Source organism: Acanthopagrus latus, chromosome 15 (genome assembly GCF_904848185.1).
Source record: "Acanthopagrus latus isolate v.2019 chromosome 15, fAcaLat1.1, whole genome shotgun sequence".
Taxonomy (NCBI): Eukaryota; Metazoa; Chordata; class Actinopteri; order Spariformes; family Sparidae; genus Acanthopagrus; species Acanthopagrus latus.
In genome coordinates, this window is record NC_051053.1 from 10,301,179 (window position 1) to 10,316,446 (window position 15,268).

Below are 15,268 nucleotides of genomic sequence, written 5' to 3' on the forward strand. Positions count from 1 at the left end.
TTGGCACTCTCTTTCAGCCCCAATGGTTGCAGCTTGGTTGGCGCTAAACCCAAAGCAGAGCTGGAATATCATTCATTATGCAGGAATCGATTCATAAAAGCTCAAAGTATATGATGAATTCAAATTCTGACTTGATCGTGACACATAAAAGGTTAAAGAATCGTCAGTGGTGTCACAATTCATCACGACGGGGACGTACATGATAAATGTTCCAACAGATGTGTTGGCAGGCTGTCCAATTACGCTGCTGCTGGAGGTAAAGTCAGGGGATCAGCTAAGTCATTAGGGCACATCATCTAGGAATGTCTGTCCAAAAGTTCATGGGACTCAATCTAAATATTTGTCGCTATATTTGAATGTGGTGGACTGACAGATTGATGTTGCCATCCACAGAGCGCCACACACCACCAGCATGGCTAAAAACAAATAACAACAAGTGAAATGAGAAAAGTATTCAGATCATGTTATGTATCTATGTTCGCACGCTAAATGTTGAGTGGGGGACATCAGTGTCTGCAGATTTAAAGTGCAACGGGTGTAATGTCAGCAGTGCACTGTGACATACAGTATATGTCACAGCGTAAGTAAGACATACTGTATACGTCTCACTGTAAACTATAAAGCATTCGTTAGTCATTGTTTCAAGTACTATTTGGTTGCAGTCTGGCTTTTTACGGCTCACTCGGCTTTGATTTATCGCTCGTCTCGGTAAACACGCATTAAGTATCCCTGTGTTCGACGTTCTGCACCCCTTTCTGTGATCACGTCTCATGGCATGTTTACGTCTTTGGCGGTTTATCAGTCGTCATCTCCGTGTTTTTACTCCGGCATTCCCATCGCAGCGCACGTGAGCCCTGAAACCCTGCCAAGAGCCGATTCCATTTGTGGTCATGAGTGGTATTGTGTAGCTCTGTGGATGCGTTGCGGTCTCCAAGGAGGAGCTAAAACAGGCAGTTAAAGCCCTGCCTGTAACAGTTGTCTGTTTAATTTAGCTCGTAAAGTATCCCGCTCACTTTCCCCTCACTCTCTCCTCTGGCCTATATTCCGCTGAGTATGTGCCCTATATCTCGTGTCCCCCTAACATTTGCTTGGCACCAGCGGAGTATTTAAAGGTCCATCGAACATCGAATTACTCTGACGACTGCCGCTGTTATCAGCTGCAGGATGAACATCTATCTGTCGGAGCTTAATGCACCGAGGCCGTCGTTGGTCTCATGTGACCGAGTGGAAAGACTTCGTGTTGGATTTGAGAAACACAATGCAGGAGATATGACAGGGATGATGATGATGGCGTATGGAGTTACAGAAGGAAACGGGTTCTTGGTATCATCATCTCTGCAAATGCAATTGAGAGGAGGAAATGATTTATCCTGCTTGTGTGCCTGTTTGTTGGCATCGCTCCGTAGGTCATTCATATCTCATCGGGCTTCATTCAGTGGACAGATTCACCTTTTAAATGCTATATTTTATGAGAAAACAAAGGAAGACAACACTAAATAGGAGCTAGTTATAGAATTAGACTGTGTTATTGGAGGTTCGTGTTCTCATGCATCTGTTGGGTTCACCGATTTATTGTCAGCTATATAAAAGTTTGACTAAGTGTGATTCTTGCACGGGTTGTATCGACATGATTGATTGCACTTGCTGTGAGTCGCTTTGGATAAAAGTGTTAAGTGCTAAATGAATGTACAGTGATGAGCTTATAATTCAACATTTGCATTTGTCTCCAGCAGCAAACAACTTTTGGGTTTCAATCAAAAGAGTGATTTAAATATCTGAAGTTGGGCCCTGCGAAGAATGTCAGATATTTTGTAAACCAGTGATGATTCATTGATTAGTTGAGGAAATGATTGTTTAATCGGCACCGAAAATACTTGTTTGTTTCAGCTCTAGTCGATAGATTGCGACTCTGATGAGCAGTATAATTTGATTGGAAATGATTGATTATTCTCTAGACATGCCTCATTGACACCGACCACTGAATTTCCCATCCTTGAAGACGTTTCTTGAACAGTTTTTTCAACAGTTTCTCAAGTTGCTTCACCGAAATGGATATGACACCAAAAGTTAGTTTGGGTCCCAGGACATGATTCTGGTTTCCACAAATACTGCACATTTTTTGGATTGACAACCTACACGGCAGCATTTAAACGACATTTAAAGTTAAAGCAAATGCTAAAAATCATTTGCACTTGCTGTCTGACCTCAGTCTGCTCCCCACAGACAAACAGGAAACCTTGGAGAGTAACGCAAGGCAGGAGTTCCTGTCACTGCATCCTCAAGAATCTCCTTCAAGACGAAGTCACAGAGCCTCAACACTGTCTGGCATGTGGAGACCCGGAGCCGGGCCGCTGCCACACTGCCGGCTTTGTTTGCCTCTTTACAGTTCAACAGAAACGTGCAATTCCCTTGATGCCGTCCCCCCGGTTTCATTTACCTCAGGCCAAGAGAGCTGATACAATGAAAGTATAAAGCAGGAAGTTAATCAAACCCAGCTGTCCTCTATTACACATGGAAGCCAGTCAACCATCTATTTATAAAGAATATAATGAAAAAAAAGAAAAAAAAAATGATTCGTGCAGCGCGCTTCGACGATAGATCAACTGGAATATGTCACAGTGTCATCTAAATTAGTTCAGCAGAATGCTTTGTCTGCAAGTATTAGTGTTACTAGTATTTACTGGATACTAAAGCAGAGCTATTCAGGTTAAATTTAGCTCGGGGTAATATTTTGGTCAGGATTTCCCTACATGGTCGTGCCAGAGTGAACAGTTCTTCTTGCAGGCTTGTTTTGGGAGTGCACAACCGGCAGACGTTCTGTTACAGTTAAACAAATTTCTCGTGTAGCTCCTCTCATGCGTGTGCACTGAGGATATAAGTGAGCTGTTATTTTTTTCTGCTACGGCTGCTCATTAGACCTGCTCTGTGTCGTTGCCATAGTAAATCCGTCGTCGTTACACATATCAAGAGCGACCAAAGGTTGCACAGATTTGACGATATGTTGATTTTGGCCGCTCTGCATGCCGGGCAAAATGTTTCCCCAGCCTCTTGGCCGCACCGCTGCCACACGATGCCACCGCAAGGCAACGTAATGGGTGGCCAAGTCTGACCACAATGAAAGAGGCTCTCTTGCCATGTTTCCCACATCCACTGCAGAGGAAACATGCATGTGTGCGGGTGTTCAGTGTGAACGTGTTGAATGTCATTAAGTGCTGCCTGTGATGGAGGCCTCTGCCCCACCGCGCAGGGTAAGACAAAAGGCTGGGATTACTTCATCACTTGGCATCTCTGCGACGCTTCCTTAGAAACCTGGCGGTGACCCCGTTGCCGTTTCCCACTGCTTGACCCATTTCTTAATATCAGTGTATATTTCTCATGTAGTGGCGTCAACATCAACTTCTTCTTCCTGCATAAACAGGCGAAATCCGCCACAAAGGAAGCAACACATACACAAGACATCTGTTTACATCCGGCAAAGACTGTAACCTGCCCTCATCAGGTGGATTTGACAAATTTGTGCTTCGCGTGCTGCAGGTTTTTTTTTTTATCTGTGCTTTGTCTGAAAAACAATGGCGCCAACAATAACAGTGTAGTAAAAGTGCCCCAGGTTTTGAACACAGCGACGAAATCAGCTGCAGGAAGCATCTGGAGACCTCCTCTATCATCAGGATGGAACTGACTCGCACACACGAAAACACACCAAACTTTAAAAAACGCACATTTTGTGCCTCTGTTATCTCGTCCATCAGAGGGCTGATCCCTAGTGAGATTGAAACAGCAATTCTCAATGAATGCTTGTAATTATAGTGTAGTGTTGTTGAAACTGTAGCAACGTGATGCACAAATCAGCAACTGTGAACTTTATAAAAATAGCTTTAACTCTTTAGAAAAATGCGTCTCAGCAATTAATTACTTCGGAGTGAAGATAAAGCGCTTCCTGTTTATGCTCATACACATTTTGTCAGGATGTTGAGCAAAGTTAATCTCTCAAATACAGGAAGTCATCAGATGCTTGTTGTTCTTCCAAAACAGGAACAAAATTCAGAAATAGAATTCTGATGCTTCTAATTCGATGAGCAAACCACAATGAAATACAACTGTCTAAAGTATTGTGAAAGTAATGCACCTTTAAAAGTATGCTACACAACATGAAAGAAATAGTGTTTATAGAATGATAACTTCTGTTAAGTCACACAGTGCAGCACTTTTGAATTACAGGGATGTGACACTGTTGATATGTACAGTCAGAATTGGCCACCTGTTGAAGGTCCCCCGAGCAAACAAAGGAGAGTTACTGCTATTTGTTGCTAACTGCAGCTGCTGTTAGCAACATAACCCAGTTAGCCTCGCAGCCACCAGTTCTGACTGGGAGCTTGGAAACCTACTTTGAGACTGGGACGGATCAGGGCTAGCTGGTTAGCATGCTAACTTCAGTAGATATACATCTTTGAAATAACATGAAACTTGTTATTTCGCTTAATACTGTTGACAGTTGCAGTTAGTTTTAATGATTTAAACCAAACGCCTCACATGTTGCATCTTGAAGTGTCCAAAAACTCAAAAATTCACTTTTAGAGCGAACCACTCAGTGTTAATTACAAAAGATCTTGTGAACAAGGGAGTGATTTAAACACAGTTTTTATCTCACTTGGCTTGAAGCATTATCCTTTTATTTTTTTTAAATTCTTAGTCTGGTTCTTCTCAGTAATAGCAGTAGTAGCGATATTTCCATCACTGTGGGTATAAACAGAGTTCAGTGGTGACTAAAGGCACCTTGTCTCTATGTAATTCCCAGTTCTCCAAACCCAAAGCTGCTTCCTTAAAAGGACCTCATCTGGATTCTTCCCTTTTGTTCACCTCGAGGTTTTGTTTTGCTTCCCAGGAGAGCCGTGCACGTGTCCTTGTGGTGACTCCACACTCGTCACTCAGATTACAATAGAGATCAGTGAAAGGGTTAAAGGTAGATAGACAGGATGATGATGGTGACTGGAGCCCCAGGGTCAAGAATTTAGGGAATGAAGGGGCCATAAAACAGAGCATTTAGGACTAATTTCCCTTCAGTTCAGCTCCTGTGGCTGCTGAATTTCCAGAGCTCAGCTTTATGGTTAATTTCAAGAGCACTTTCAGGAGTATAAAGCTCCTAAAATGTGATGCTGTAATGATGCTGGAAATAGCGCAGATTAGTAACGACACAAAAAAAAAAAGTGTTGAGAATATCACGACGTGGGAGTTGATTGAGGAGGAACCGAGATATGAGAGAGAAAAACTGTGTATTTATGGGAGGCTGGCTGGATTTCAGATCCAGACATTACAGTAATGTGGCTATAGTTAGCATTGGCGCTAAATCAAGTTGTTGTTGATAGAACGTAGTAAAAATAACACGCTGATGAATTTGGTGTGTTTGAGCAGTGAACCTCTTCCATCTGCCAATTCCACCGGGGGGAAGTGAGGCACCTTTTCTCTCCTCCTTTATAAATCCCAGCTGTGGTTTTAACTGTCCAAGGGTCAAAATGTTGAATGCCTTCTTCATGATGCACGCAAGGCCATAAAAGTTTCCTGTAATTTGTGTTTACGTGAACGTTGTTTTAAAAAGCAATAAATTCAATACGCTCGGATCCTCGAAGGCGCAAGAGATGTATACCTGCACCCCGGGGATCCTAGATGAGGAGAGTTGCTCTGCTAAAAGGCAGGGAGATGTGTGTTTTTGCGCGTGTGCTTCAGAGTGAGAATATCACGTAGTACGCACCTCTGCAAGTTGCATGTTCCCGTGTCGAGAGCGGTGTGTTTTTTATTGGTGTTTATTCATGATGGGGACTCAGGCATGACACTACAGATGGTGCGCGTTTCCTGTCAGTTAAGTGATGGCGCTCCGCTGTCTTCAGGAGGAAATATGTGTCTCACTCATGGGAAGCATTACAACGCACGGCCATATCTCGCAGCACTCAGTCTCGCTTAAGGTTAGGCTTTGCTAGATTTATGTTTTCATGGAAACTGTAGTCAGGATTCAGTGTTCTGTCTGTGAAATTGTTGATTTTTCTCTCACATTCTGTGCTTTTTGTTGGTGGTAGTCCTCCATCAATTTTATCGATAAGTTGATCAAAACCAGCTTCTCCTGAATAAAGATTTTTGGGGGTTTTGGACAAAAGAAGAAATTTGAAGATGTCACCTTTGGCTCTGGGAAATTTTTCACTTCACACCGAACGATTCATTGATCATACATGAAAATATTTATATTTAGGCAGATTAATGGATAGTGAAAAGAATGGCACGTTGCAGCCCTAAAATTCTTGGACTATTCTAATCAGGGATAGCGATGATGGATGATCCTGCAAATGTATCATCAAACCGGACATAAATCGTGACTGAAGTGGAAACATGGAGACACTAATTATTAAAAATGAGGGAATGGAAAAAAGGGGAATGGAGGGATTGAGCTGAGAGTTAGAAGTGAAGGAGAAAATCCTCTAGATTCAGACTCCGTGATTTCAGGGTCACCTGACACATATATTGTACCTACAGTTGTGATGTCGAAATACAGTCCTGTCCTAATTTTTTCCGTCTTGTCCAGGTGCCACAGTGACGGTGAGAGGGTTACATCAGTCAGAAAGTTGTGGGGTTTTTTTCCGTTTCTCTGTGCCAAAGTTCACTGTAAGAACTACTTCCTCCTAATCCCATGAATGCACAACACAGTGTAAATCCACTCATTTGTTTTCATTTCTAACTAAATTAGCATAATGAGAAGAATTACCCCTGGAGCAGCTCTCAGTAATAACAACATATGGACTCGATGGACTCTGAGCCCTGCTGCGCTCTCGCATGACACGCTCGATGTGTGTTTCTGGATGCGGTGTTTGTGTTTTGATGCGCAACATGCTGCAGTGGAGTGAACAGTATCTTGTTTGCAAACATTAGCATACATTAGCTCTCCGCTCTCCAGATGGAAACATCTGGTCGAGTGATTGATCAGGTTGGTGCCTGGTGCCTGACCCTGGACAGACATCTGAGAATCACTCACTGCCTCTTACACCAGCGTCAGACAGGCTGAAATATTTTCCATTAGCTGGAGTAAACATGGCTCATGTTGAATGGAGTTCCGTACATTAAGTATGACTGCTAGTCTGGCATTTTCATATTACTCAGAATAGCTCGGTTTTGGACGGGCGAAGGTATTAAAAAGTGCATTTTTTGTTGATTTGTAACTTTACTTGAACCAGACGGCCAGTTAAGGACACTGTGACTCTCACTGACTCATTTAATTGTTTCAGACAAGACGCCTTGCTTAAATTGGCTAAAATCTGTAATTTTTTTACAATAACAATATATCGAATGACAATGTGAAAACAATGTAAATGAGGTCACCCTTACTGAGGAACCTACGTGGAATTATCATGTGAATCTGTGGCTTCCCTAGGCTTTACAGAGTTTCATAGCTCATTGTGAGAGAGCTATTCAGTGAACGGTTCGCTCACACAGTGTCCTGCTCAGCACCAAACAGCACTTAGCAACAAGCTGGTCAACATAGTGGAGCATTTAGCTCCTGAAGAGCCAGATGTTTCCATCTGGAGAGCGGAGAGCTAATGTATGCTAATGTTTGCAAACAAGATACTGTTCACCATATGAACTTAAAGGGAATGATATGTCTTTTTTTATGTTCACAAAAAAGTAGTTAAATTTCCAATGGATCAGATTGTAATATTTATCATGAACATTGTCTCTTGTATTCAGTTGAATCATATTTTTTTTTGCAGTTTTGGTCTGTTTTAGCTCTCTTCAGCTTATCTTGATTTTACAGGCTGCAACATCACTGTTTTGGTTCACTCTCGCTGCTGCTGTCATCGGTGTCGTTTCCAAGCTCCTGTTTGTAAAAGAAGCTCCAGCTGCTAGTGAGCATAGTGGAACATTCTGCTAGAAAGCTGCTTAGGTTCTGTCAGGCGATCAGAATACAGCTAACAGGGGATTGTACAGTAGACTTATAATTACCAGGAGCCAGAAACATGACTCCAAATGAATATGGATGCTGTGTCTGCTAGATGTGTAAATAAGCAACTATTCACTGACACATTAGCATCAAGCGTCATCATTTTAAAACATGATAATATGTCAGTGCCTCTGAGTGTCCGGAAAAAAATCACTTAACGCTAAACTGATACCAGAAACATGAAAAAAGATCTCTAAAATCAACAAAAACAATACAATGCCAATTTTAATAATTTTTTTCATTATGTGGTACAGGTCGACGAGGGCACAACGATGGGCGCAGGAACTGAGCAATAAGGACACAGTTAAAATAACTAAACAACAAGAGGAAAAGCACATAAAGAACATAGCTGTAAAAAACAAAAAAAACCACCAGGTTCAGAGGCAGCTGCACTCATTCTCACTGAGAGGTCCTTGACAGTGTCCTTGAAGGAAGTTTTTCACATATTTAACCAAAATATCCTGTCACCAGCGAAAGCAGTTTGAAGTGAGGGGCGGCTCCTCGGGGGCTCACAGCAGATAAATCACAAGCGAGAGGGGATTCAACCCAAAATAATTCTTCTCAATGTGAGTGTGCACTATGGCAGTTGTGTCTTTTTAAGAAGCTCTAGTGACGGAGCAGGCACAGGCTTCTCACCTTTCTGCCATGACGCACGGGACCAGAAAGATTTACAGCGTGAGGATCGCTTTCGCAGACAGAATGAAGCTGTTCATATTCTGATTCCTCCAATAACTTCTCTCGCTGAAACAATTGGACGACACTCTGTCCCCCTCCCACCCGCCTCTCCACATCTGCTAACCTATTCCGAGCCGAGCAGCTGCTTTAGTTTGACCCGTGGTCAATCGGGCAGAGAGCTGCACGCTAAAAACTTCAGTGATTGTCTCATTTCTCCGCTTTTCTTCGGGGACAAGCAGAGATAAGCTGCTTGAGTGCATGTCTGCCGTATGCTGCGGACATTATTGTAAATAATTTCAATTTCAACGTGTCTCCCAGTGTCTCACTATACACACATAACCCCAACCTCTGACAGGCTGAATCCATTCATCACTTAGCTATAAAGCTTTTTTCCATTCCCTGGCGTTCAGCCCTTGAATGAAATGGCCTCAACCTGCAAGTCATCCAAACATCCATTGTCCTAAAAAGGAGTGCTGTGTGCGCGTTTCTCTCACGAGTTAATAAAGACTTCCCATGGCCGGGTTTAAGCTATATGCTTTTGAGGGAATGGTTTGGCTGAGGGAGCAGCGCTGGTGAGTTCCAGCCAAGCATGAGGCGTTTAAAACCGAGGATCAGAGCCTTTCGCGGGCCTGACGTCATTCCTCCCCGCACCCACCGTGGTGGAGCTGCTCTGTGTGCATGAAGGGGGCAGCTTGGTGCGTTGCCATCGTGTTGATCAAATTAACATGTGAGAATCAGAGCTTGCAACGTAAGCTCAAGTAGAGTTCAGAGAAAAATCTGTGAAATATGTTCAACCAAGTCACATTAATACACTCAGTAGCCGTGTTTACGTTCCTAAAAACATGCAAGCGTAAAGTGTGAAGGGGAAGGAACGGATGGTAAGTTGGGAGTCATGCTCCGCTGTACCAAATAAATGGGTCCAGAGTGTGAACATAAACAGCCAGATAGTAAATTGGCAGGAACCTTGCTCCACAGAGGAGAGCTGCTTTAGGTGAGGGTTTGATATCCCAGTTGTTTTCTTTCCAAACATGCAGAGTCACAGGCTGTCCTCCATCCTGTGAGTGAACTGTATGAACATGCACGCAGCGAGAAAGAGCTTGTGTCAAGTGTGTCATAAATGATCCGAATGTGCAGATTGTTCGTCCTGCCGTCGAGGATTTACAGTTTCCAGAGTTCGGTGGGAACTGCTGGAAAACTGTCGCTTCCCACTGAGTTTGCTGGCATCACTACAGTATGGACTGGAACCAATGATAAGTAATTTAGTCCATGGGTTGGTGAGAGGGTTCAGACCATTTTTAAAGTGACCATGGAAGAAATGTACCTTTTTGTTGGCACTATTCCCCTCTCTAAGGATACTGTATAAAAATACTTGTTTAAAGCCATTATGTTGGCACCCCACAGTGGCAGAATGAAGTACACGTTCCTAACCTGACAAATGGGACCGAAGGTATTGTGTTAATTGCACAGACTTGAACCAGTATGAAATGGTCCATCATTTCATTGGTCCACAGAGGTGTGTCCAACCTATAGAAACAGCAACTTTTCCATTTGCAGTGGAGGTCAAGTGTCTGTGAAGTTGTGAATGCATGAACTTGTGAATGCCTCTGAGTACCTGGCTGCAGCTATAGCAAATTTGACTGTCACTTTTAATCAATATGCAGTAGGAGTAGTTAACAGTTCTCAATAATCAAATTTGCTGTCTTTTTTTCTGTAAGTGGTCCAACATGAAAATTTCAAGCTGCGTCCATCCCATTCACACCTGTCGTCATTTTTCTGTCTCTGCGTCTTCGTGGATGTAGCCAGGTAACTAGCCAGCTATATGAGAGGTTGATATGAACATTTTTTAATCCCACCCTAAAATGCTGTGATGGGTGTGACAGAAACAGCCGCTAACATCAAACCTATTTGAATCTCTGAACATGGTATGACGGTGGTCATTCAGAGGTCTGAAAAAAGGCCTAGGCCACAAGAATAATTTGATAATAAGTATTATAATTGCCTAAATATGGCATAAGTATACATGGATAAGTAAAACATCTACACATATTGGCTTTAAAGCAAGACTTGGCCACAATCACAGGACAATGGCACACTTCATTTTCTTCCTTTTTCAGGATTTCTAAAGTCAGTTGCCCTCAAAACGACAAAAACTATATGTGGTGTATAGATCTTATTTTTATTGGTTGTTAGAAACATGCTAAAACATAGTGTAACTGAGGACAAGTAGAAAAGGGTCAGTCAGCAGGTACCGAGTCAGTAAAGTCATCTGGAGTTGGCTAACACTGGCCAACATAAGCTACTCGTCGTACCAGCATGAGGCTGTAGCAGCAAAACCCCTGACTGTATTAAAATGAGCAAGGGTTTGTTTTATTGCTCATGAGTTCAGCGTTTCATTCATAGGAGGAAAAAGGTTTTATTTCTTCTTTAAATGTCATGTACAGTTGCTTGATAATTGCCCAGAACTGATAAAGTCTTTAAACATAAATCCCAGAATTGCTCTGTCTACTATAAGATCAGGGACCCACCCTGCAGCCGCTATACATGAATGAGGATTAACACAGTGGAAGTCTTTGAGCAGAGAATGAGCTGTCACAGGCTTTTTGTTGTGAACTTCACCCGCATGTAAGGAACAGTTGTTGGGTTCCTCGCCATAAAATTGCAGATACCAGGCAGTTAACACCAGTCGGCGTCCCCCAGGAACTCCTCTGTTCCACAAATACAGGAATTAAAAGCAGGATCTGGAGGGAGTAGGTGACCGGGACGGGGGCGTGCACTCGGGTGGGGCAATTGGCAAGGATGATCAAGGGATAATAAAAGCGGAGTGTTGCCGAACGGCCACCGGCACTTCTAACATGAGCTTCCTGTGAGTCTTAGGAGCTTTCCAGTTAGTTAGCAGTCTGCATTTGAAGAAAAGTGATCCTGTATGAGAACAATAATAGATGCTCTGTTAAAAAAGATGTGGAAATCCCTCCGCAGCACACAGTTTAATGGAATGATTATGCCTGTTTACTTGTGTACTCTTTAAGCATGAGATTGTGCAAAAGCACCACATTTTATTTGGAGTCATTACGTCTCCCTTGTGCTCTCCTGTGGCTTGTGAAAATGTGAGATAAGCGGTGGGAGTTTGGGGCTGGAGGCCCTGGGCAGAGGACTCCAGGGGGTCAGTTCACCCGGAGGCCAGCGGACAGGGGCTGGTTCAGGCATTCTGCTTTAATGGCTGCTGAGGCTGAAGGCTTTGCCAGTCCTTCACATGGTTTACCACCACTTGTCGAGCACTGACTACAACATTGTGTCATGTTACCTCCCAGCTGAGCCGACATGCTACTAGAACAACACCGTCTCTATGAGACCAATGAGGCATGAACTGCAGTCGAGTGATGGATGTGAGGTCAACCTCTTGCCTCTGAGCCTTTATACTGACCAGGTCTGCTGCGGTAATGACAACTTAATGGTGTCCGTCTCAATTAGAACTTTGAGGATCAGTTGATCGGTTGATTAAAAGACTCTTTTCTGCTACTGTTTTGATAAGTGGTTAGTTTGTTAATCATTTAAAGTTAGATACTGGTCATTTTTTTTGTTTAGCCCACACTGAAAAGCTCAAAATATTCACTGGTTCCACCTTTAAAATGTGAATATTTGCTGTTTTTCTCAGTTATAAAAGGTAATGAATAGAAGATCTTTGGGTTTTGGACTGTTTTTTGGACAAAACAGGTGACGGGAAGATTTAATCTTGGGCTTTACTTTTTTAAAGGTTCAACATGTAAGAACTGGCTACCTCTCAAACTCCAAATAAATAAGGCTCAGCAGATAGACCTGTGTAAACCTAAACTGCTGCTAACTGCAGCCACCTTAAACTAACATTCTTACATATTGGACCTTTAACCAAACAAAGACATAAAAACGCTATAAACCGATGCTAGTATCAAGGCCGTACCTTTATCTGTGTGCTGCACTGTTTCCCAAATGAGCCCCTGCTGTTTTTTGTCTATTCATGTCCTGCGCTAACGTTCCCTCTTTCCTGCTATAACTCTCTAACTGTTGATGAGTTGGGTGGGTTCTCCGCTGCTGATGTCTAACGTGTTCAAAAGCCCAGACTGGCCCTGCGCCCGCCTGCTTCCCTGAGGAAAGAGGACGGGTGGGTGGACGCTGGAAAAAGCTACGATAATGGACAAAAGAGAGAAAGTGCAAAAGAACGAGTGGCCTGAGTGACCGCCGGAAAACGCAGGGAAGCCCTTTGTGTTTAGATTGTGGGTTTGGCTGCATGTTGGTAGACATTATTGAGCTAAAGGACACAGGTTGCCTATGGAGCTTGTGTGTGTTTTGCCGCGGCTTGAGGACACTAAGGGCCGAGCCAGACACGCCGAGCCGCCTTCAAAGACCCCGAGTTAAACTGTGATGGACAGACGAGATGAAAAAGACACGGCGCTATCTGCTTTTCCCATGTACGTCCCTCAGCGCTGTCAGCTAATGAAGATGTGGGATTTGATCACATTTAGCTCTCTGTTTTCATTCTGTCTGCATTGTTTCCAAACCTGATGCCAAATCAAACACTTCTCTTGTGGTCTTAGATGGAGCCGCCAGAAAACGCAAAGAAATCTCTCAGACACAGAGCCAGCAGCTTTAAAAAAAAAAAAAAGGAAAAAAAAGATCCGTGTGTTTGTTTGCTGGGAACTTAGTGGTGGCCCTGCTTTTATTACTTTCAGAAAATGTCACACTGATAAATAAAAATAATTGATGAGAACGTTCGCGTCCCCCCGTTTAAACCAGCTCAGAATGGATTGGTTTTGTGGTTCTTCAGTAATCTTACATCTGTGGATATTTGGCACAGTAATTGCAGAGATAACATCGTAACCAGACTGTGTGATCTTCCCAATAATCTGCTGTGCAATCAGTCTTTGCGCCAGGCGTCGATTACAGAAAGATGTTCAATTACCATAATTACCCAGGCTGTTACATGACAGTTATCTTTTTTGAGGTCAGAATCAGTCTGATGTCGTATGGTGGGACAAATCCTCTGCAACGGCCCTGTTTTTTTGTTTTTGTGCTCTCTGCAGAAAGATGTGAAGGAAGTGTTCACAGCCATCACGTTCGAGGTGGCTTACAGCCTGGGGAAGCACGTGCTGACGGGGCACCAGGAGCGAGATCTGCCGGCGCTCACTCCGGTGCTACGATGGGGGAAAGGAAAAAATATTGCAGTGAGGAATGAGGTAAGTCACCCTGAGAAACACGTCTTTATGAAATCTCTTGGTCCTTAATTGAGTTGATGAGTTAGATTTTCATATGTTTTTATTGTAAAGTGCTATATAGATACTATGAAAGTATCAAAATCAACGTACAAATACACACTTCCCGTATTCAGAAACTGTCTAAAAACAAGCTGTCAAGATTGTAGTAAGGTTGTGATGTCACAACTATATAGTCACCACTTCTTAGCCCGACTGTGGTGGCAAAAACAAGAGAAGAGCTTATGCAAATCATGAACATTGCTCAGACCTATGAGAGCTGACCAATATGAGCAGACTTGGCTTCCTTAAAGAGACAGTCACAAGACCAATATTTTATTAAATACTTGCCGCTTTCAATCTCATTTTTCATATGTTCACCACATCATCCTTTGTCATAGAAAAGCTTCGGTTCAGGTGTGCTGCAGCGGATGAGGATAAAAAGTCACTCAGCTCTTGTCAAATAATTCAGATTCTCATGCAGGTCATCTTCTCGATTGTTAATAAAAAACAGACCACAGAAGGAATGAAGGAAATAGCTCAAATTGAGGTTATAATGATTCGGTGTTAGTTACCTGCTTATTATTGGCTGTGTTAGCTTTTCTTGAGTGGAATCCAAAAAGACTGATTCATTTATTTTCTTTGCAACCACCTCTAACGTGCCCCACATGTGTTTCCCCCGCTATCTGCACTTCTTGAAAACACAGAGGGATTTGTGTCTCTTAGCACCTACAGAATCCATTTATCTGAGACTCATCAACGTCACATCGAGATTCCCTGCTCGATTTAAGTTCCCTTTCATGATTTAAACTGTGGACCCTGCTCCCACTGATTAAAAGACAGATCAGATTGAGCAAAGATTGTGGCCCTCAGCGCCAACAACAGCACAACACTGCCCCCTAGTCTGAATGTGCTGTCGGTGTGTGTTCGGTGCATGGCCAGCATGAGGTCATATGATCTGTGTACTTTGCTGTTTCCTCATCAGACTTGGTTTGAGAAGAACTGCCTGTCAGACGACTGCGCGGCAGACCTGAGGCTTCATGGGAAAATGCTGCTCTCTGGGTAAAAAAACCTTTTGACTTCACAGTTTACATTCTCTTTCTGTCTTGGCCTTTGCTTCAGGGCTGAGGAAGCGAGCTGACGTCATAGGCCATGTGGGTGTGGGGAGTGGAACCATGACGCATGCTTGGAGGATATCCATATGTTTTTCCATACTTAGGGAGTTCCCTCTCTTTTTATTGTGTGTCTTTGCTCTCTGTACATTTTCCTGACGGGACGTGTCCTGTCTGGGCTAACCTTGCCCCTCACATACTGTATATTCTTTGTTTTACTCCAAAAACAGAGCCGCTCCTCTTTGTTTACTGTCCTTTTAAAGTTGAAAATGTTCCAAAAA

At 43.1% G+C, this 15,268-nt stretch overlaps 1 protein-coding gene across 1 annotated transcript in view; it reads left to right on the forward strand.

Moving 5' to 3' along the window:
• The window catches only part of itga9 (integrin, alpha 9), a 54,344-nt gene that overhangs the window by 23,130 nt on the left and 15,946 nt on the right, over positions 1–15,268 (forward strand). Inside the window, exons 16-17 of the mRNA XM_037124858.1 lie at positions 13,708–13,860; positions 14,861–14,937. Of these exons, the coding sequence (XP_036980753.1) occupies positions 13,708–13,860; positions 14,861–14,937 (230 nt within the window). The remainder of the gene's footprint in view (positions 1–13,707; positions 13,861–14,860; positions 14,938–15,268) is intronic.